General features: G+C 45.0%; 1 protein-coding gene across 4 annotated transcripts; it reads left to right on the forward strand.

Moving 5' to 3' along the window:
- Positions 1-5,013: 5,013 nt before the first annotated feature.
- ABCG2 (ATP binding cassette subfamily G member 2 (JR blood group)) lies at positions 5,014-23,409 on the forward strand. Of its 4 annotated transcripts, none has more exons than XM_031602074.2 (16): positions 5,014-5,538; positions 8,899-9,185; positions 9,755-9,814; positions 11,033-11,147; positions 13,208-13,360; positions 14,053-14,210; positions 15,106-15,257; positions 15,544-15,660; positions 16,486-16,751; positions 17,288-17,370; positions 17,716-17,805; positions 19,160-19,284; positions 19,619-19,773; positions 20,114-20,203; positions 20,787-20,896; positions 21,822-23,409. In XM_031602074.2, the coding sequence occupies exons 2-16, from the start codon at positions 8,902-8,904 to the stop codon at positions 21,967-21,969; spliced, it is 2,106 nt and encodes a 701-aa protein (XP_031457934.1). In that variant the 5' UTR covers positions 5,014-5,538; positions 8,899-8,901; the 3' UTR covers positions 21,970-23,409. The 4 variants fall into 4 exon arrangements, with proteins under 4 accessions (XP_031457934.1, XP_031457936.1, XP_031457933.1 ...); XM_031602076.2 differs by having other exon boundaries at positions 8,902-9,185; XM_031602073.2 differs by lacking the exon at positions 5,014-5,538 and adding an exon at positions 5,735-6,103.

Here is a 23,409-nt window from a genome sequence, read left to right on the forward strand (position 1 = left end):
TGCAGCAAATCACCAGGAGAGCCTGAGTGCCTGGCATCATGACAGGGCCCTACAGTGCAGGACATCCCCCAGCAGCTCTGCCTGGCGCTGCATCCTGACCACTGCCATCCCCTAGGGACAGCAGTCCTACTCAGCTGACATGCGCACTTCTGCATGCCCAAGAGGCCCAGCAGCCTGAGAAACAGCTTGGCAGAGCAACCAGCAAGGCTGAGGAGCCTGAGGCCAACCGGGTTGTGCCCAGATGAGCTGTTAAATTCAGCCCCGAGGAAAGGGCTGAGAAACTATTCCAAATGATCGTTTCTGCTGGCTGTCATTATTTTCAGGCTCCCCTCTTGTGAACAGGCACCAGAAACAGCAGCAAATGTTTTCTTTCAGAGACAGAGAAACTACACATGTGTGTGAACATGTATTGCTCTAATGCGTCAAGCCAATTCAGCTGTTCAGACATGTCTAGAGTTCTTCAAACAAAGCAATATTTGGAATTGTACACAAAGATTTTTGGAGACAAAAGGGCAGAGCTTTTCCTTAGATACCTATGGAATAGACAATTGTTACATAAATGGGATTTGGCATTCTTTCTGAATCCTTGCAAGAATACAAAGGTTTTATCAAAAAGCCACAAAAGGAGATGTCCTGTACCCAGAAGAGGCCATTTCACCAGCCTATGTTCTCCATCATAGCAGGTCAGAGTGCCACAACACGAGAATGACATAAAACTATCAGAGAGCCCAAAGGAGGGCTATGAAGATGAGGAAGGGTCTGGAGGGCAAAGTATGTGGGGAGTGGCTGAAGTCCCTTGGTCTATTCAGCTCAGAGCAGAGGAGACTGAGGGGAGCCCTTGCGGTGGCTGCAGCTCCTCATGAAGGGGGCAGAGGGGATCTCTGATGACAGCAACAAGGCCTGAGGGGACATATGGAACTGGGTCAGGGGAGGGTCAGGTGGGTGTTATGAAAAGGTTCTTTACTGAGAGAATGCTTGGGCACTGGAACAGGTTCCCTAGGTCAGTGGTTATAACACTGAGCTTGCTAAAGTTCAAGCAGCATCTGGACACTGCTCTCAGTCATGTGCTCTGATTTTTGTGTGGTCCACTGTGGAGCCAGGAGTAGAACTCAATGATCCATATGGGTCCCTTCCAACTCTATTATATGATTCTATGTGAGTCACTAAAATTTACGGATTGTTATTTATCTCCCAGTTTGAGTGCCTGGAAAAGCCCTTATGTGTCTGGATGTCCTTGCTGAGCTGTTAAATTCAGCACCATAGACACCTATGACTCCTCCTCATGTTCCACACCGAAACTCTAATTTACTCTCTATTCAGACCAATCTTAGATTTCCTATTATGATTATTTACTTTCCCTGCCTCTCTCAAATTGCCATCTCCTGCCCTAGGGCACACAGCTGTCAGTGGTAGCTCTGGGCTCCCTCTGTCCCTTTTGCATTCATTAGTCAACCCTCTTACATAGCAATTTCCAAAGTAGGAAAGAAAATCAGGTCTGGAGATGAGAACGGCACTATCAAAAACACCATGAGATGTGCTGGCAAAGACAAATACCAGGCAGTGTCCCTTCTGAATGAAATAAGTATTGACGTTAATATGGGACATAGTAGGACATGACAGTCAGACCAGCTGTAATCTCTGAGTCTTTGCTCTCTGCCTTTTCTGCCATCTAATATGGTGCGATGTCCTGTGTCGGAAGGATGTGATGCAGTAGTTCTCTGTCATACACCATGCTTGGACATCTAGGAAAATGCAGAAGAAGGCAGAAGTTAGGAATCTACCAGAGCTAGTTTCTTCTCTCTCCTGCTCCAGCATACAGGCTGTTTACTATCACGTTGTTATCATAACCTGCTGTTTTGTAAGGTCCTCTGGGGACACTGTGCCTACGGGCGTACAGCACCTACTGAATCTGTTCAGTGTGGCGGCAGCAAATGCTAGTGTCTCAAACCCTGTGTATTTTTAAATATTAAGCAGTTTTTTTTGGGATGGGTAGTGGGGCAGCCTGGACTTTGCTCCTGAGGAAGGACTTGAAATGCCTATGTAACATTGTGTGTGTCAACATTAATGCAGGGACAAAGTTGACCTCTGGAAATCTGAGGTTGGACAGATAAAACACACTGTAGTCCTGTTAACCTCCTGTGGACTCTGAAGCACTCAAATGGGAAGCAGAACTACTGAGAGGCCACGCTTGACCTACAGGTGGCAATGAAACTGACTGCCCCAGGACTTATGCTGAATTTGAGAGAAGTGTGCACCTCTGCTTAGTGCCACTTTGCCTCCTGGTTGCAGGCTGCAGTCCCTGGCCTTGTCCTAAAAGTGTAAGAGCATGGGGCAGTCGTAACTGGCATCTCTCCATATTTGCATCGTTAGAGAGGACATGGGGCTTCCATCCTCAGCAGGGTCCCAAAGCTTACCAACCTAATAGCTGCTATACAGCTTATCTAAGAGGTATCCCTGGTCTAGGTTGCTATTTCTACCCTTCTCATGAGGCCTTACCATTTCTGCTCTCTCTACCTGTCTTATATCCCTCTCATCATTTTTCTAGAATGGAAGGGAAAAAAGGGCCTTTCCACATTTGCACTGTATATCTTATGCTTACCCTTTGTTCTCTGTAGCCTCGCTAACAGCAGCAAGTTGGAGCTGTAAATATCTGAGCACACCTATGATGTTAACTTTTTAACTTCTAAAGGAGTGGAATGGTTATTTAGATCCCCTAGATACTTGCAGACTTCAGATATTTTATCTCTGTCTATCTGCTTTACGCAGATAACACACACAGTTCTAGTGGTCCTATTGTTTAGCCAATCTTTCTGTCGATCATCATATATGAATGCAGCACACTAGTTAAGTATTAATTTCCTTTCCTCCTAGATTTGCTTGAATCTTCTCTTATCTTTAACCAGCTAAGATTTAGTGCTACTATGTATTCAGATAATGGACTAAATGATTAACAAAACTTGACAAAGTCAGATTTTTTCTATGCGATCTTCACGCCTTTCAAAAGCCAACTTCTCAAGGTGAGCAGCACTTTAACTAATTAGGGGAGGCCAGTCAGCACCAGCTTTGACACAATTTGCTCTCAGGGTGGAAAAGACAAGCTGAAAAGTTTTTCTGTGCCTAAGGTGACGGAATTGAAGATGCAGCCAATTCAGCACATCTGTATGCATCTGTACAGAGTGTTTTTTAAAATGGTTTATTGGCATCTCCTTTTGGAAAAGAAAAGCTAGGAAGTGCTCCTCACTCACATGCACAATGACTAATGTTGCCGTCTCTATTGTTTTCAAAGCTGCTTTTGCATGGTGAGCTTCAGGATCTGCTTCTTGCTTAATTCAGTAGAGAACAAAATAATAATGAGCATGCAGTTCCTCCTGCACGTGTTTCTCATCCACTCTCGTTGGCTCAAGTCCCTGAAATGTTTTATGAGCTTTATGAAATTTGACATTAGGCAGGATTAAAACAACCTGGATCCTCGGGGCAAGGAAAACAGCATCCTAAGGAAAGTAATGGAGAAACAGAGCTGAAAAAATTCTGACTGGTGATTCAGCTAGACAAAGCCATGTCTGTGTTGACTGGGTGGTGGCAAGACCTGACCCAAGTGGAAAGCTGGACTCCAGGGAACCCCCAGCACCCCCTGCAAACTGATGTTTTTGCAATCCTGTGACTCAGGTTGCAAAAAGGAGAGAAGAGGCCAGAACCTTCAGAAGATAGAGGAACTCATGGTACTTAGTAACTTCTCCACTTTGTGTGCTTGGGATATGCAAGATGTCTAGCATGTCCAGATTCTGTAAGAAAGGAGTAGTATTCAAATTAGCCTTAACTGAGAATGATTTGGAGCTGTTGGAATGAGTCCAGAGAAGGGCCACAAAGATGATCAGAGGGCTGGAGCACCTCTCATGAAGAAAGGTTGAGGGACTTGTTTAGCTTGGAGAAGGCTCTGGGGAGATCTCGTTGTGGCCTTCCAGTAGCTGAGGGGAGCTTACAAACAGGAGGAGGATCGACTTTTTACATGGTTTAATAGTGATAGGACAAGGGGAATGGCTTTTAACTAGAAGAGGGGAGATTTAGATTAGATGTTAGGAAGAAATTCTTTATTCAGAGGATGTTGAGGCCCTAGTACTGGTATGACAGAAAAATGTAGTGTTTGACATGGGGCTCTCCTTAGGCGTGCTGTGAGTGTCTCATGCCACAGCCCTGGCCATTGGTTTTTGCTCCTGTACAGGCAGAAATCTGCCTCAGCAACAGTATGATTTAAATCAACTATGTCAGTAAAATGATACGTTGGAAAACACTTCCTTCCTATTTCTTTGCTGCTGCTAACTTCATTTGCAATTTTCCTTATGTGGTCAGAAGTAAGAGGGCAGCGGTGGCACATCATGTGCCCAGAGCAAGAAAGAGCACTTGCCCTTCTTCCCAGACTTACCAGCTGGGAAGGAGATGAATTCTGAAGATCAAAAGCCCAGAAGCCCAGAGGAAGTCCAAAAGATTGTTGCTTCAGGAATGGGATGGGGAAAGGCCAGGGCCTCCATCTGGATGTTTAAGTTGTCAGATCTGGTTCCTTCCCATCCCTTGGGTCTCCATTTCTATTCTGTCAGGGTGTGTACAGGCACCAAGTGGAGAAGCAAGTTCCTGATCAGAGCAACTCATTTCTGCTTCCAAGCACACTGTTTTTTCATTGTCCCAGGCACATGATGAGGGGCTGCCACTGCAGCACAGTGTAGGCTCCATGGTGTTTAGGACTGAAATACACTTGGACATAGAGAAATGTGCATGCCTGGTGAAGAAATAGGGCAAAAGTTTTCCACGTAGGCAAATTTTCCTCGAAGGAGGAACTTAAAATGCAAAGAAAACAAACTCAAGTCCACTTCTGCCCCACAGTGTGGCTGAAAATAACATCCTTATTTAGCATGCCTGCATTGTGAGCGTACCCATGGCCCTTGTCACACCTCTTTCAGTACCCTTTGCCACACCTGTTTCAGTATCCTCACAAACCTTCCTGGCTCTTGACTCCTGCCAGCAGCTGCACAAGGTACAGGTATCAGTTCTGCCCACTGCATTGGCATGTCTGGGGGCAGGCAGGTATCAGGATGGGGACAGGAGAACCTTTGAAATTTTTATTGCTGGTATTTATTATGTAGCCGTAGACATGCTTCTGCTTATCTGAGCTTTGGACTCATCTAGCAAGAGCAGTTGTTAGGAAAATGCAATGCTGTGCAAGCGCTGCAGAGTGCAGTCAGGTCGGAGGTAATTAATACAGTAAGTGACTTGACAGCGCTGATATAAGTTATCTTTATCAACCATAAAAGCAGGGCCTTTCCTGCACTCACTCTAACACAGAGGCAGGGGAGGGCGAGCTCGTTCATAATGAGACAATAGTGCTTGGGAACTGGCGGCTGCGGAGAAACAGAGACAGCAAACCAGCGGAAATCCGACCTCCGACCGCCTCGCTTTCACACGGAGCGCGAACACGAAAGGCGGCCGCGGACAGCGGCGACCCGGGCCGGGCTGCGGGACCGCCGAGGAGCACACAGCCTCGGAGAGGTGAGGCCGGCCGGGTGGCACTCTCGGAGAACGGCACCGCCGGGCCGGTCCCCGCCCCAGCTGACGGGATGCCACCATACAGAAGGCGGCAGGGAAGGCAGGGGAAAGAGCGGGGGCTGCCACCCACCCAGCGGGGGGGGGAGGTCGCGGGGAGACGCCGCAGCCCCGACGGCCGTTTGGGTGGCTGCGGCAGAAAGCGAAGCGTTTACCCTACCCCCACCCCTCCGTCTCCTCCTCCCCCGGGGAAGGTGCAATACTACCCGGCGCAGCCCGCAACGTCCCCGCGCTCGGGGGCTCCGCCGCTCTCCCGCCCCGGCTCCCCCCGTTCCCGGCCCCCACGGCCCGGCCCAACGGCACCGCCCCGGGGGTCGCGCAGCCGCGGCAGAATGGGCCGAGCTGAGCTCAGAGCTCCCGCGTTTCGGCGGGATTGTGTGACAGCGTCGGGCAGTTCCGCCGCCGCCGCTTTATATAACCCCGCCGTCCGCACCCGCTTATAAAACGCAGCCGAGGCAGCACCGCAGCTCCAGCCTCGTGTCCGCCGCACGGAGCGCCGCGGGGTCCGGAGGTAACGGCGCGGGCTGTCTCCCGCCGGGGCTCCGTGCTGAGCGGGGCTCTGAGCGGGGCGGCACCGAATCGCGGGGTGGTGCTGGGGATGGGGTGGCCGCGGACGGGGTGTGGCTGCCAGAGCCCACCTGTAGTCTCTGTTTTTCCACCCTTCTTTCAGCCTTCTTTTGTCCTTGCCTGTAGCCGCTCCGTGGTTTAGCTTGTCAGTGCTTATCAGTAACTTTGCAAAAGCACATATAAAAGGGTTTATGGCGTTGTAAACAGAAAGCCTGGCTCACTGGAGCAGATGTGAGGTTTACGAGACAGTCAGATGTTCAAAGGTCTAACTGGGTCTTTGCCCTTGATGTCATGGTCTGTCCTATCTCTTTTTCCCAATGTGTTGTGCAACCTTTCTCATACATAAGCTGCCTTGTGCTGATGTAACCAGCAGCTCCTTCATACTTCCCACAAGCATGGTTTTCCCAGGAATGACTAGCCTCCAAGTATGGGATTGCATCCAAGTTAAATAACCCTTCCATCTATTCCTCCCCCCTCTCTGCCTTCCCGCTGCTTTTCATTTACTTAAACAGGAATGAAAACCTCCGCAACTTCTTGAGTTTACGCAGAATTGAGGATGGCAGGAGGCGGTCTGGTCCAGCCTCCCTTGCTCAGGCAGGGCCACATGATACTCAGGACCATGTCCAAATGGCTTACAATGGCAGGGAAAGGCAGTTTGGGGTCCTACTGTCTGCTTGTCTGTCTTTCTGTTTTGTTGTGTTTTTTTTTTTTGTTTGTTTATTTGTTTGTTTTTTTAATCTGGATTTTAGATCTCTGGTTTCTTACAAGGATGACCATCTCACTTTCTGAGAAATGTTCCATTTGTGCAGTGCTTGGTCCTACTGGTTATCATGCTGTCATTCCTTGGAGGGAAAAAGCGTAGAAATAGAGAAAGGATCATCTGTGGGTGCAGATGATGGAAGGGAAGGTGTCACTGGTGGGATACATCTGCCTTCTCACAAAGCCCGGCTAATCAGCAATGGGAGTTTTTGTGCAATGTTAGTTTTTTCTCCTTGCTCTTCATTAGCTTGGTGACAGCCTTGGCTTTCCACAAAATCACTAGCGTTGTAAGTTTTCCAAGAAACACCTTTGTGCTGGCAGCTAAAAGAGAAGTAAATGATTAGGTTGCTCTGTGGTAGTGTGAACTGTTGTGCTCAGTTTCTGGAAAGGGTATGTAGTGTTTCCTCTTCCTTGCTGTGGCTGCCTGGAAAGGGAACAGCAAGGTTTTTGACTGTGAAGACACCTGGCTGAAAGGCAGGGTGTGAACTACAGAACTTAGAGGCTGCAGGGTTTTCAAGTTCTTCTCGTCAACAGCTTTAAACTTTTGTAAACAAGCAATGGGACTTACACTCATCTCCGCAGAGAAGGACCTGGAGGTCCTGGTGGACAACAGGTTGGCCGTGAGGCAGCAATGTGCCCCTGTAGCAAAGAAGGCCAATGATATCAGGGGTGAGCGTGGCCAGCAGGTCGAGGGAGGTGATCCTCCTCTTTGACTCTGCTCTGGTGAGGCCACATATAGAATACTGTGTCCAGTTCTGGGCTACCCGCTTCAAAAAGACAGGGATCTCCTAGAAGAAGTCCAGTGGAGGGCCACAAAGATAATAAAGGGCCTCAAGCATCTCCTATATGAGGGGAAAGGCTGTGTATCCTGGATCTGTTCAGCCTGGGAAAAAGAAGACTGAGGGGGGATCTGATTAATGTTTATAAGTATCTGAAGGAAGATGGGAGCCAAATGGATGAGGCCAGGCTCCTCTTGGTGTTGTGAAGTGATGGGACAAAGAGTAATGGCCTAAAACTTGAACAAGGAAAGTTCTGCACTAACATGCAAAAGAACTTCTTAACAGTAAGAGTAATGGAGCAGTGGAACCAGGTTGCCCAGAGAGGTTGTGGAGTCTCCTAATATGGAGATATTCAAGACCTGTAGTCTGGACGCCCACCTGTGTGAGCTGCTTTAGGAGAGGGGCTGGAGTCCATCTCTTGAGGTCCCTGCCAACCTCTGCAGTTCTGTGTGATTATGTGCTTGGTCTCAGCCAACAGAAGGAGAAGCAGCCCCTTGACAAAAGAGCTCTGTTGCCCAGACACTACTAATAGAGTCACTGCTAAGTGCCTGTTAATGGTTATATTGATTTTGATATGCTACTTATTATACAGGGGCCGATGGATGGAGAGGCAGGGAGAGCAGTTCCTTCCCTTTGCTGTTTGCATGTTCTCCCTTCCACGTGCTCCATCCAAAGCTACAGAAGCAGCTTATCTGCTTGAGTCAGGATGGTTTGTACATTTCCCTGTGGTTGCAAACAAATACCATATTTGATTTTCTGCAGTATACATTTGTACTTTGCTTTTCACTGTATGGTGTATGAAGGTGAGTAAGCATGTTCTATATGATGGAAGAGAGCTTCAGTCTCTTTAGGTTAAGAGTAGCAGTGCGCATTTGGAGTGCCCTCTGGGTTAAGCAAGACAGTGATCATCACAGATGGTCTTTTTTTTCTCATTAAATGCTCTTTGAGCTAATGTCTCTTCTTCAAGAACATCCACGCCTTGTTCCTAAAGGTTGTGTGTATTGCTCTAAATGTTCCTATGCCTTTGGGGACTTCTGGATGTCTTCCAGCACTGATGTCCATCCCTTCAGAAACTTGGCACATGTAAGGATTGGAATGGTGTACATAAACTTTTCCAGGACACTTTCTGCAGATCTTGTCTTGTCTCAAATCTTGTCTCACTTGTCTTCTTCCTTGTGTGTTTTTGCCTTCTTTGTTTCAGTAGATGGGAACTGCTCAAAACAACAGCCACCTCAGAAACCCTCATGCAGTTGAGTTTGACCTGTGTAACAAGGATATGATGGCGGACACATCTGATCATAGTGTCATTTCTGTTGGAGAAGAGGAAGGAGAAGAAAGTTTCCAACGATGTCTTCCAACACGAGATTCCCTCCGATCCCCTCGAGGCTCCGTTGTGAGTTTCCATAACATCCAGTACTCCGTTAAGCAGTCCACTGGATTCCTATGTGGACGGAAGACTGTGGAAAAGAAGATCCTTCATAATGTTTAGTAAGTTCTTGCTTAACCAAAGTGCCAAGGGGTGGAAATTAATCTGCTGCTGTAAATTGGTGATGTCATTGTCACCTTCCAGATCCAGCTGAACTGGTAGAGAAAAGACTGCCCTCCTGCCAGTCTGCAGTTCATGTGAGCACTTGCTAACATGCTTTAGGCATAAAAGCTGGGATATAACTGGAGCAGTGTTGGTCATTGATGTAAGAAAATTAGGACCAAACCTGTGTGAACACTTCTGCTTGAAGATCTGAGGATTTCCTTAACTATGGTCTGAGCTGTGGTGAGAGGTGTGTGAGTAACAGAGAGCCATTGTTTCTTCTTTTCCAGACCCAAATCAGCAAGAAGACAACTCCTGTATTTTGTAGATGACTTTTTATGCACAGCTCTAATTCTGTTCTTACGGTAGTTTGGGATGAGAAAGGAAAAATGCTTTCTGATTCCAGATTTAGAAGATTATTAAAAATCTTGAAGTTTTCATTTCAACAGTATTTTGTTCACACCTTACCTCTACTATGAGCCACCTGTGAACATTCTTCCATTTGGAAATAACTCTTTCCTTCTTCCAGTGGCATTATGAAGCCAGGCTTGAATGCTATCCTGGGGCCAACAGGGAGTGGCAAATCTTCGTGAGTACTTCCTTTTGCTCTTCAAATATCCAATCAGCTGTTCAGAGGGGATGTGGGACTGTTAGGGTTGGGAAAGGATATCAGGGATCCTCAGACTTCTGTGCCTGTGAGAAATCTGGTGATGCAGTTTGACCTCACGTCCTGTCCCTCTGATGTCAGCTTTGCTGGAGTTCTTGTCCTGCATTTGTGCCACACCCTCCCAAATTGTGCTCTGTGTTATTGTAGTCACCTTTGATGGTGGCCTGAGTTAGGATACTGGGGGAACAGGAGTGACTTAAGCTCAGGTGTAGGCTCTGCTCCAGACCTGTCATGGTGTGGGGGTGGGAGCAAACTCTCAGGCGTAGGAGGGAAGCTGTCACCCGTGAAGCTGCTGCAGCGAGACTTCCTCAGAGATGCAGACCGCTCTGATGGCTGCCAGAAGTAGGGTGTAATGTCAGTCTGTAGGATACCTGCTGTAGATCATCCATCACCCAGTCTAGATGTGGCCTGGTGGTAGGAGTGCATGTCCTTGGAATCTTTGGATGAAAGCCTTTGCAGGCTATTCCCAGTCTGTAATGATGCTGTTTTCTCTCTTGTGTAACCATAGTAAAAGAGTGCTGCGTCACTCTTCCATTGAAAAGGTCAGGGACAGGCGAATATGGCCAGGGTTCACACAGGTGTGTCTTTGTTATGATCCTTGATCTTCCCCTCTAGGAAACTGCCAGGATGTTTCCAAGAACTAGGCTCCATCAGGGCAGTGTTCATTGAGCTAGCAGACAGTCTGGCCTCTAATTTGCAGTAAGGAGAATCCAGACATATGTTTAAAAAAAAAAAAACCCTACTTTATAAAATTAATCTTTACTCCAGTCTTATTTATACCCATTTGGATTAATTTCCTTGAGATCAAAGTAGTTTCTTCTGTGCTCCACTGGCTGGAGAGCAGACTGCAGCTGCTTGGCAGGGTGCTTTTGTGTGCGTGTCTGTGGTTAGCTGTTAATACGAAACCCAAGCTAATGTCTTCAGGGGGTTCCAGCCGTGAGGGTCTGAGTACTTCAGAATTGCTGTGGCATACCTGGCACATGAGAATCCTGCAGAAGGCCCCAGAGCAGAGAGATGCCCCTTTGAGAGCCCCGTGTTTGGAATGCAGCAGCTGTAACTGCAGTGCTGACTTGTGGTACTGGCTCAGTTGAGATAGAGCAGTTGTCATGGCAAAACCTAATGCCTGGTGTTTGTCTGAAGTCTGCTAGATGTGCTGGCTGCCAGAAAGGACCCAGCAGGCCTGTCTGGAGAAGTGCTCATAGATGGCATCCCACAACCTCCAAACTTCAAGTGCATCTCAGGATATGTTGTGCAGGTGAGTATCTGCCTTCAGCGGAGGCTGGGAGCCCTTGGGAGGGATAGCATAGTGTAGGCTTTGGTGGAAAGGCTTTGAAAAATGTCCTCAGTGAGAAGAGAGGAGTGATTTCAATGGCAAGAGCTCATCGCTGCTTCATGAGTGAGGAATGGTATCTTCTCTGGTGAGCAGGTAGGGCTGTGGTGGGACAGGAGCAGCTTTTCAAGAAGAAAGGCAGGGCTCTGTCACATAAGATGAGCGAAGCATGAGCTATTAGTTTAGATAATATTTAACGGTCCCTACAGACTTAATTTGGTAACAGATGTTAGTGTTTTCCTGTGATTTGAAAGGCAGAGGGTCAAACTGCTTGCTCCAAGTAAAGCATGAAGGTGTCGGTCCTCCTAAAGCCGCATGGGTGCCCAAGCCACTGTGCTTGTTTTCTCGGGCTCTGCTCTGAAGTTCCAGCAAAGATTTTAAAAATAAAAATTAAGTTTAAAAAAAGAGGTTGCGTGCTAGGAAGCTCTCAACACCTTAAATCTCTTACAAAATTCTAAAGCAGCTCTAGTTGGCAGAAGTAACTTCAAGCTCTTAGATAATAATTCTAGGAAGTAAGTAGATTCTTGCTGTTCTTCCTCTGATTCTGGCTGGCTGAGGCAGAGCTTTGTTCCACGCAGACAGGAAAAGCCAGCTGAATCTGTGGAAGTGGGTGGGGGCCTGGACCAATAATAGACCTTCAAAGCCCTGGAGGAGCTGAGGATGGGATTCTTGGCAGCTGTATGAACTGCCAAATGTGAAAACCATTCAGACTTCTGACTGCAGGAAGATAGGAAATAGACAGTCTTTCTGAAAGCTGCCAGCTGAGGGGCTTTTGAGCAGATGCATAAGACTGATGCTGAGTCTTCATCCCATAGGGGAAAGATCCCCCAATCCTCAATGTTTCGTCAGTGGCCAGGAAGTTTCTTGCAAATGACTCCAGTTTGAGACATCTGTCTCTCTGTTGTCAAAAGCAAATAAACCAATGATGGGCAACTAGGCAAGACATTAAATGGCTGCTCTCCCCTCCCACCCCTGTGTGCTGTTCCTTAAATAACGATGATAACAATCATCTTGATAAAGATGACCCAGAGTGTCAAAACACACCTGAAGGCATAAATGGATACATCCATTTTATGCAGATGATCATATAGACCTGATTTAGACCTGCTAAATCATGTGTTACAAAACTGTTGATAATCTCTCCACTCCTGCCTTGCAAATGAGGATGTAATTTCACAGAATTAACAGACATGTTTCTTAGCTGCTGTAAAGTACTGCCTCCCTTCTACCACTCTGTGGTGGAATGAAGAATTGACTCAAATACCAAAGCAGAGGTAATGGAGAGGCATAGAGCTGTCGATGGAACTAGCATCAGTTCTGTTGATAGTTGTTCCAGGTTGGTGTAGGCACGTGTTTGTCATCTGGGTAGATCTGTTTCATAGTCAAAATGCACGTGACTGCTGAAGCTTTGTTGGACTGAGGAATAAGGTCTTGTGCTTAGGAGGAATGGATATTTGAAACATGGAAAAAAAAATGTGGGGCATCTTGGTGCAATAGTTTTGATTTTCTGAGGACCAAGGAGGAAGCTGGGAAGAACTCGATGGAAGCTGGGCTCAGCAGTTGCTTGTGACCACAGCAAGTTGCAGCTTGTAAGTGAGAACTGAGCAGACTCGGGTGACTACTTGAATGTCTCCCACCTGATTGCTGAGCACTATCAATGAAAACAGCTCCCTGCTCTGCCTTCCTATGCCTTGTAAGGAAAGTGCAAAGTTATGCACTTTGCAGTGTGATCTCTTGAGCCCAAAAACATGCTGAGGTGGTGCTGGGCACAAGCTGGGAGCCTGTAGAACTGTGTTTTCCATCTGACTGCAACAGATGACCCTGAATTTTGTGTCCTGTACATTTTGAAACAGGGGTTATGACTTAGTCCAGTTTTCCTGGTGGTCCAGAAACAGCTTATCCAGTAACTACCACTACAGGGACTCTGGTGCCCAGTCAGGTAGCTGAGAACAAGGCTTTCACCTATCTATTGATACTGCTTTCAGGACGATGTTGTCATGGGCACAATGACAGTGAGGGAGAACCTGCACTTCTCTGCTGCCCTGCGGCTCCCCAGCTCCATCAGCTTTCAAGAGAAGGAAGAACGAGTCACACAGATAATTGGCGAGCTGGGATTAAGCAAAGTGGCTGATGCTAAGGTGAGCAGAGAGAATACTCATCTTAGAAATCATACTACTTCTGGAAACTAAGCTGCTCGACTCTGTGCAGCACGGAGTATGTAGTGCAGCTGCACTCAGCTAAGCAGGAACCACTCAAGACCATACTGCACACATGAAATGAGTCCAGTGGTATGTATATTTGTTGTTAAAAGAGGAAGATTTGGGACCATGTCCAATGTGTTTTATAAGCAGAGGGAAAACAGTTGCCTAAACATAGCACTTTGGAAATCTACTTGATAACTTCCTGGCTTTGTAAGACGAGATGAGGGAATTGTTTCTGCAGTACTGACAGCTGTGGGGGATGGGAAGCTGGGATGTGATGGAGAAGTTCTGTGCAGAACTTATTTCTCCTAGCTGCATTTCTACTCTTAGTTTACTTGCCTCACTTGGGCAGCATGTGACCCATGAAGGTCATCCCTGGATACCTAAGTTACCTTTGCTCTGGCCTTGTTATGATTCTTGTCACTGTCATCCTTGTTTCTAATGTCAGAGTTGCTAAGCACCTCTGAAACTGAGGCTATCTGCTTACTGCTCCCCAGTCCCTCACAGTGCTCTTTGAAGCCAGCCCATCATCTGCTTTGGCCCTGTGATGGAACTGTTGAAGGGCTGCTTTTCACAGGTGTCCTGAACACCATAAGACATCTTTACAAATGCCTGACTTCTGCTTGTAGGTGGGAACCGAACTGATCCGTGGAGTGTCTGGAGGGGAACGGAAAAGAACCAACATCGGAATGGAGCTCATCACAGAGCCACCAGTGCTTTTTCTGGATGAGCCAACAACAGGCCTTGATGCCAGCACAGCCAATGCTGTCCTCATCCTCTTGAAGAAGTAAGAGTCAGTTCTTCAGGGCTCTGCTGGAATTTCTGTGTTTATTATATAAAAAACTAATGCTGAGTTATGCTATGACTGAGTAGTTACAATTTTTTTTAAGCAGTTATCCTACTAGACTTGTAAGTGGTAGGAGACTCTTTATCTGGGTCTTGTCCAAAGCTTTTTGAAGATGATGGGAATCTTTTGACAGCAAGCGTTGGATTGAAGCCCAAAAAGCAGCTGTAGCTTGGACAACTTCCTTTTGCCACAGAGAGGGGTGGGTTGTGAGGTCAAACCTTGAAATCGTAATCTCACATAATGAGAATGAATTCCTAACACTTCTTCTGGATTTCTGGCATGTTTGATTTTCCTGAGGGAACGTTTTACTTTGCTGTTTGTGGATAGAGAGTCTTAATCAGCAGGGATACTTCTTGAGCGTCAGCGCTTAAAGCACTTGGAAGTGCATCTGACAGACCTGAGAGAAAACTAGTTTTGACTTTTGTAGAGAGTAAGTCGTCAGCAGAAAAGTTAAGAGAAGTTGTAACTGGCCAGACTTCCCTAGCCTGCTGTGTAAAACTTTGCAATGCCACTGAATGCAGTAGGATGTCTTCTGTTAGTCAAGTTGAAGCTTGCTACAGAAAAAAAATTAAGGACAGTTTAAAAATAGCTGTGGGCTTAACCTTTGCTAGCCACAGACAACATCATACTCCGTCTACCTGGATGGCAGCAACAGTCTCTTGAAATGATGCTTGAAGGTCTTGCAGGCACTATCTGACACAGTGAGGGAGAAGAGGGAACTAGAGTTTTATTGGGCCTTACTTGGATTTGGGTACTTATTTTTTGCTTCAGCTAATATGACCACTCTGAAATGCAAAGTGTGATGTATTTGAGAGAATTTTTGTTCCTATTTCAGGCTCTCTAGAAGAGGCCGAACCATCATATTTTCCATCCATCAGCCCCGCTATTCCATATTCAAGCTGTTTGACAGTCTGACATTACTAGCCTTGGGTAAAGTGCTGTACCACGGTCCTGCAAAACAGGCCCTGGAGTATTTTAGTTCTATTGGTAAGTCTTCTGTGCTCTGAGCAAAGGTAACCAGCTACTGAGTTTGAACTGTGAGTGGGTTCTCATCCCAGTGCTGGATCAAGCTCTTGTGCTGTTTTGTCACTATGATATTAGAGGTTGTACATAAATGATCTGAACAGTATTAGGATAGAATAGGGAAAAAAAAAATAATAAAAGGAATGTGGAGTGAATTTCCAGTCTAGTCTAGATGCAGTCATAGGAGCTGTACAGTACAAGTATGTTGTGTGGGTTTTTTAAATTTATTCTTCCTTTTTTTTTTTTCGAGGATATGAATGTGAACCATTCAACAACCCAGCTGACTTCTTCCTTGATATTATAAATGGTGATTCAACTGCTGTGGCAGCAAGCAAGGAAGATCACAAATCTGCAGACACAGGAAAAGGTAAACAGTCAAGGAGAAATTCACCATTGGCTTTTTTAGAAGGGAAGCTACGTGGTGGCGGTGGTAAAGTTTTGCTCTCTGTGTTTGCTCCAATCTGAGAACACTTTATTTTTTTGCTAACATATTTACTTTGCTTTGGGCTTCTTTAAATATCTCAGAATAGCTTTAAAAGAGATTTTTTCTTCTCTCAATAATATGGGATAACAATGATAAATATTAGAAGTCTGTAAAACATGTAGAAAAGACAGAAAAACTAGAATTGCTTATTCCCAAGAGACAGCTGAGTGAAGACATGTTTCAGTCACATAAGGAACTTCTGCAGAGAAGAGGGTAGATAGGCATGGGAATAATGAATTGTTGTGGCAGCAAGAAATACTAGAACTAGATATGAGAATAAACTCTTCTAGCAATACAGTGACTGAAATGCTGGGAAATATTTTCTGGGAGTACTTTCAGTTTTCTGTGACTAAAGGATTTTAGAGGAGCGTAAAGTGTTTGTAATGGTTCCTTTCAAGGATAGGGAAATGGATCAAAGTAAATCATTGATTTCCCTAAAATTTAGTGAAGGTTTTTAGTGGCTTTTTCTAAGACTGTGGCCATAACTGTGCCACAAAGAACAGGCAGATGATGAGCTAGGTTGGATTAAAACTGCAGTGAAAAGTTTTCATTCCAACTAGCCTCTTCAGCTCAGAGCTAAGGCTTGAATGATGAAAATTCTGTAGCCATTCCTAATTATATTTTCATCCATCCTTTGGAGTGGACCTCTGTTGATGGGCCATATCTGAAGGTAAGCGTGGGGTATAATATTTTGTCTTTCTTACTTAGGAGTGAGCAGTGAAAATGGACAAATAGAAGAGAATGTGTCCATCAGTGTGGTAGATACACTACACCAGAAGTATCTCAACTCCAGCCTGTATGAGAGCACAAAGGAAGCACTGGGGAAAGTGGAGCTTAAACAGGGAAGGAGGAAGAAAGAATCCAAGAAGGGGCATGAGATAACCTATGCAAATGGATTCTTCACCCAGCTGTACTGGGTGTCCAAGCGTTCCCTGAAAAACCTCATTAGGAACCCACAAGCCTCAATTGCACAGGTTCGTAACAATTACTAGAAGCTTCCAACTTTCTCTGTTCTCAATCCCACAATCTGCAGTTTGTAGAGCAGTCTTCTGTTTTCAAAGTCAGCCTGGAGAACAAGAAGGTTATGTGCCACTACCACTCAGGTTATTGTCTTTGAAAGAGAATTTCCATTCTAGTTCAGTAGAAGGAGTACTGCACTGAATATTAGGGATTCAGTGGGGAAAATGCTCCATTATCTGGCTCACATGGGCAGCTTCCATAGTAACCTTCCTTTTGTGGCTCACTTGACATTTCAAGCTGGGTAGTTCGTAGTGTGCTTCTGCTAGCTTTTACTTAGCCAAAGAAGGTCAGAGGAAGGAAAAAAGGGAAAAGGATAAACTGGGAAGACGTGATGGAAGATTTATAACAGTGATTGTCTCATAGAGGTCAATTTGAGATGGATGTGAATCTTAAACCCTGTGTATACCCTAATGACTATCTGGTGATTTGTACCTATTTATCCATCTAAAGGACATTTTTTTTTTTTCCCCCATCTTCTTTTCACTTCTAGATTGCAGTGACTATAATTCTAGCCTTGGTTGTGGGGGCCATTTTTTTTGGAGTAAAATTGGATGAAAGTGGCATTCAGAATCGGTAAGTTCAGAAACCCACACCTTGCTTATTTCCTTGTCTCTAGGAGACAGGTTTTGGCCACAGAGAAGGCTTTGGGCTCTGCTTGGACCACAGAGGAGAGGGTTGGGTTCACCAGCTTGAATGCACTGTAGAATGGAATTGCCAAGGTTCCTGGAGGGACCACAATTCTATCGAGCTTGCACATATGCATGAAGGAGATGTGCAGGGAATGACAAAGGAATAAACCTTTACAGATAAAATCTACAGTTGCACAGTTAAATATCACTATTCTGTGGGTAGATGCAGAGACCTGCTGATTTGGTGTTGGCTGTTTCTTCACTTCTGGACTGCTGCTTTTCTTTCTAGGGTTGGATCCTTGTTTTTTGTCACCACAAACCAGTGTTTTTCCAGCGTCTCTGCAATTGAGCTGTTCATCAGAGATAAAAAACTATTTGTGTAAGTAGTGATGCTCTTAGACCCCCTCCTGCCCTGCAATGGGGGGAAGGAGAGATCTTACAGGCTAAGCAAAAAGATTTCTGCTTGACAGAACTTGAGATTTCATTTCTTCTTCCAATATCAGAATTTAATAGAAATGCTAAATGAGTCTGCAAAACAAATAACTGAAATGCTAAGAGGTGATGGAAGGAGGGGAAAAGTAAAATGCTTTTATTTACTTGCTGTATCACAGTTTTCTGAAAAGTGTCTTGTCCATTTTTGGTAACAGCTGTTTTTGAAGTCTGTGTGTGAATCCTGCAGACTGTGCACCCTGCCACTCCTTTTGCTGGAACAGCAAAAAGCAGTGTTTTGCAATGATCCCAGAGTGATAAGACTCTACAAAGATGATGGGAGAGTTCTTGGAAAATCTTCACAAAGGATGATCGGAAGAAAAGCTAGTTGGCTTATAAGAGCTCTTAAAAAATCAATAGCATCCATGTATATGCACACATCTATATTAAATACATTATGTATGTGTGTGTATGCAAATAAGCATGTATAAATAAATGAGTACATATACATGTATGTCAGAAATGTAGTTTGGAATAGCCTCCAGCTCATGGCCTAAGAGAGCAAGAGACATATCCTGTGCAGTAAAGAGGAAACTGGAGAGTTGTGCCTGGAAAATGAGTGTTGTGTTTCTCCGAGGTGCTAGTTTTGATGTGTGTACATCTGCCTCTAGCTTGCTCATGCTTGGCATTTTTCCTAAAGGCTGCTCAGAAATGAATCTCACCCATACTGACTTTTTTTTGCCATTCTGTTCTGCTTATTGACTGTGTCAGTGGGGATTTTGACACCTTACCACTTACAGAATCTTTTCATGAGCTCCGATAAGCAGCAAAGCAATCATAGAGACATTTAATTTAATTGCTCTGTGAACTGGAGATGAGTTGATGTCCTTAAGGTGTTTTTCCATTCTTGGCAGCCATTCTTTCTTGGAAACAGTTGTATGAGTTAGCTTTGGATGAACTGTTTCTCTAGTTAATAAATCTAATACTTTCCCCTACAATTGTGTTCAGGTTTGTTCTTAAACTGAGCTTTTTTCCAATGTTATTTAGCTGTCACATAACTTTCCACGCATTTCACTCATAGTGCTCCCACTATCACTACATGGCTTGTGAGTTGGATCAGCCTTTGCTTTGTGTGGGAGTGGAAAGTGATAGTACAGAGAAAATAATCAACTTTGCACGTAGAGGAGTCAGTGGTAGGAAAAAAAAAAAAGCAACTGAATCAGGATAAACCAGACACACTTATTGAGCTTGCTTCTCAGATAAGCTCTAAACCTGTGCAACTCCCCTCCTTCCTGTCCTCACAGCCATCAGTACACCAGTGGATATTATCGTGTGTCTGCCTACTTCCTGGCCTTGATGTTAGGAGATCTACTGCCCATGAGAACTGCTCCAGCCATCATATTCTCATGCATCACTTACTGGATGATTGGTAATGAATTGATGCTTTCGTTGAACCTGCCATCTGTCAATACATTTGATATCTGACTTTGCCAGAGTTTAATTCCTCTATCTATAAATTGAAACAGACTAAACCTTCAACTTCCGAGGAGTTGGTAGCAGAGGTACCAGCAATCTTAAGACAGGACCTGCTTGTCCGTGCCTTTCGGTAATGCTCTCTGGGACCTTTCAAGCATTCACAGCTGCTGCCAACTCCAAACTAAATCTTTTTTCTTGCTTTCTGTGTCTTTTGTGTGAGTACAGTGGTACATCTTTGGGACTTGTGATGTGGCTTCTTATTGGACATTTTTCTTTCTGCTTGACAGGATTTCAAGCTATAGCAGGCAGATTCTTCTTCTTCATGCTGGCCCTGGTAATGGTGTCTTACACTGCTACAGCCATGTCTCTGGCTATCAGTGCTGGGATGGAAGTGGTTGCTGTGGCCAATCTGCTCATCACTATTTGTTTTGTCCTGATGCTTGTAAGTACAGCTTGTAAAGGTGTGTGCTGCTCTGGTGGAGGAAACAGCCTTCAGAGCACAGATGGCTTTAGGATCCATACTGAGAGGACTGTCTCATGTACTGAGCCAGCCCTATGCATGCTGAGAATCCACAGTCCAGTAGCTCATCAGCCTGTGCCTGAAATTTTGTTGTTGCTGTAGTCAAAGACTTGCCTCTGCTTGTAATCATAGGCATAATACTATGAAGAGAGAGAGATTTATCTATCACAGTGTGCCTATATATCAACTATAATATCTGTGCAGGAATGGCATTGTTTGTAGTAAACTGAGTTGTGATTTATAGTCTCTTGCTTTCTTTCAGATCTTTTCTGGCCTCCTTGTAAACCTCCCTTCTGTAATGGGCTGGCTTAATTGGCTCAAGTACTTCAGCATCCCTCGATATGGCCTTACTGTGAGTAGAATGTAGCACTAGTCTCCTGTAGGTAAAGTAATTGCAGTGCTGTGTCTTAGAGAAGTTTGGGCATCACTGAGGTGTTTTATCAGTTGCTGAATGTGGAAGTGCTCCTTAAGACTGCAGTTAGCCCAGGGCACCAGTGCAAAGGAACCATTCGCTTCTTGCCTTCACTGACTGTTCCACCTGCTTCAGTGTGCTGGTGCTGGGTTGTCTGCATGCAGACATGCCTTCTGAAAGTGCAGATGGACTCAGATAAAAGTGGATAAATGGGGGCATGTAGCTGGCAAGACAGAAATCCATGGCTACATCACTGAATTACAAGTCTGAAGCCACAGATTCAGACACCAAACCATCCTGCGTGTTGAACTTGGAGCAGATCCTCAGAAAGGTAGTAGTTAAGAACTTCAAAATAAGGGCTGGGAACTATTTTTTTTTTTTGAGTCACTCCGTTCAAGTCTAAAAGGTACATATGATTCCAAGACTGATGATACATGTCTTCTATTCATCAGTTTCCTTCAAGTTGTTTCAGCTTTAGCACACCAAATCACTATCTGAAAAATCTGACACCTTCTTCCCCTAGGCTCTTCAAGTGAATGAGTTTAGAGATCTCTACTTCTGTGGTGACAAATCAAATATTACAGTGTCTGTGGGAAATGCAAGCACTTGTCCACCAGTTACTTCAGGAGCAAGGTAAGTCTACCTCATGAAGGTTCTCTGAATTGTAATGGCTTGCTTAAGGATTAGCCAGGCTATTTCAGAACTTTATATTACTCACAGGATAACTATTCACAAACCAGTCTCTTCAAGAATTTGTTAAAAATAAATAAATAAATAAATAAAAATGTATTTTAGGATTATGCAGCCATTTACCCCAAATTGAAATAGGGATGAAACTTTTCCTAAAAACAGGCAGATTAGCTAAATTTTGTTGTTGATAACTTGGCTCTGGGTTATCAGTTTTATTAAGCAAATCCCAGAGTTAGTTATCAGTGGAAATACAATGTGTATACAACCAGAGTAGAAGTATGAAACAGTAGATTAGTGATCAGAAACATGCCTATCCTTCAGAGCTTGTTAATATTTACAGACCTAGCAGCAGATACAGCAGAGAGCCAATTTCCTTATTGGAAATGTTCTTGTCTACTAGTGCATTGAGTTGTAGCAGTTCCAGTATTTCATGACATGTGGTAGAGAACTGGTAAATTGATGTTATTGGAAAGAGGAGTGCTAGAAGACTTTCTACAGTTTTTGGACCTCAAGCCCTTACTATGGGCCTCCAGCAGTTGCTGGTGTGAAACTAAATGCTTTTGTACATATCACAGTTTGATGTGGTTCTGAGTCTTAACTTAAACTGCTAGTTATCTGTAAGCAACAATTAGCATGTTATGGGATCATGTGAAGAATTATGAGAACCAGGAAAACATCTGTCCCTTAACCTTTCTTTTTCCCCCATGATAAGTTATTAAGTTAATCTCTTTCTGTCATGTCTGTTTTGCAGTTATGGATAGAGGAATCTTAGTGCAACAGGAAAAGTAACTGCTTGAAGACCTATGGTATCTTGTACAACACAGTAATACTAAATTCTGCCCCTGTGCTTTTTTTTTTTTTTTTGCAGGTGCTCTGGTGAAGATTACTTGATCAGCCAAGGAATCGCACCTACTAACATGGCAATGTGGGAAAATATAGTGGCTCTTTTATGCATGACTGTTATTTTCCTTCTCATTGCCTATCTCAAACTCCGGTTTATGAGAAAGTTCACATAAATTCCTGCATTGCCTTGCTTCACAGCTTCTCAGGTCTTAAAACTACAAAGCTTATTAGAGCCCACTGGATGTGGCCAAAGATTTCAACTGACTTTACTGGACTTAAGATGGGAATCTTGCCCTATTGTTTCTGGAGAATGATCTCCATATGATTGTATGATTTTGTTTGTTAAGAAGAAATGTATTACTGTAAGATTCCATTATTATTATTTTTTTTTCTGGTAAGAGTATATTTCTCATAATTCCTTAGGTACTTATCAAATTCTATATTGTAGAGCTGCTGTGTTGTAAAGGAAATAGGCACAGGGAAACATTTTCCTTTGAAGACATTTATGCTTTGATATGTTGCCCCTTGTGAGTGCCCATCATACCCAAGGAGAGCAAGAGACCATTTGTAGTGTGTTGGAGATGCATTCAGGTTTGAAGTCTGTAAGGAGAATGAGCTCTCAGTGCCAGGCAATAGTGATTATGCTTCTTGTAGTTACTCCATGGAAAGTATGTCAGTGGAGTAGGAGGAAGAAATGTTTTACTCGGAGGGCTGTGAGGCACTGCACAAGCTGCCCAGGGAAGCTGTGGTTGCTCCATCCCTGGAGGCATTCAGGGCCAAGTTGGTTGGGTCCTGGGCAGGCTGAACTGCTGGATGGCAGGGGCTGGAACATTGATGAGATCTAAAGAGCAGTGGTATAAGCCATAGCACCTAAGAGTGAGAAATATGATATTGTTGTAATGTAAAAAAAGAACCTTTTACTACTTAAGAAGCTGTTTGTTTTTTTTTTTTTGAAAACAAAAAAATGTGTGTGTGGCAAATCTTTTTAGCAGACTTCCTGTTTAAACAGCACCATCTCTGTATAGTAGGTCTTAAGGCTGCACTGGAAAAGACACACAGCTCAGCCGTGGTCACTGCAGCAAAGCTTACCGCAGTCAGCACAGCTGTTCGATGCCAGCAGCTTTAGCAAGGAGAGCAGCCTCTCAGTTTCATGCAGACCCTCATCTGCTGAGCCGGGGCAGTGCAAAGCCAGAGCATAACGCCTTTGGCGTGCTCCATCCTTCTCTCCGATTTGATGGGTGGACTGTTCGATGGATGAGGAAACGATTGTGAGATCAGAGGCAGAGAGCTGGTCGGTGGCTCGCTGTGCAGATGAAGGTAGGTGACAAGTGGTGTCCATCAGGGACCGGCGCTCTTCAACATCTTCATAAATGACAAAAGCAGTGGGGCCGGCAGAGGGTGTGAGGTGGTCCCGTCGCTCTGCTTTGGTGACACCCAACCAGGAGCACCGTGCCCAGATGCGGACTCCTCAACACGGGAGAGACGCGGATGTGTGGGAGCGCTTTCTGAGCTCTTATCGCAACCGCCGTGCCCCGCTGTGCGCCGCGGCGCCGCCCGACCCCGCGTGTCCCCGCAGCCGCACAGCGCCCCCTAGCGGTCGAGACCCGGCGGTG

This window comes from Phasianus colchicus, chromosome 8, assembly GCF_987193195.1.
Source record: "Phasianus colchicus chromosome 8, bPhaCol1.hap1.1, whole genome shotgun sequence".
In the NCBI taxonomy this organism is placed as follows: domain Eukaryota; kingdom Metazoa; phylum Chordata; class Aves; order Galliformes; family Phasianidae; genus Phasianus; species Phasianus colchicus.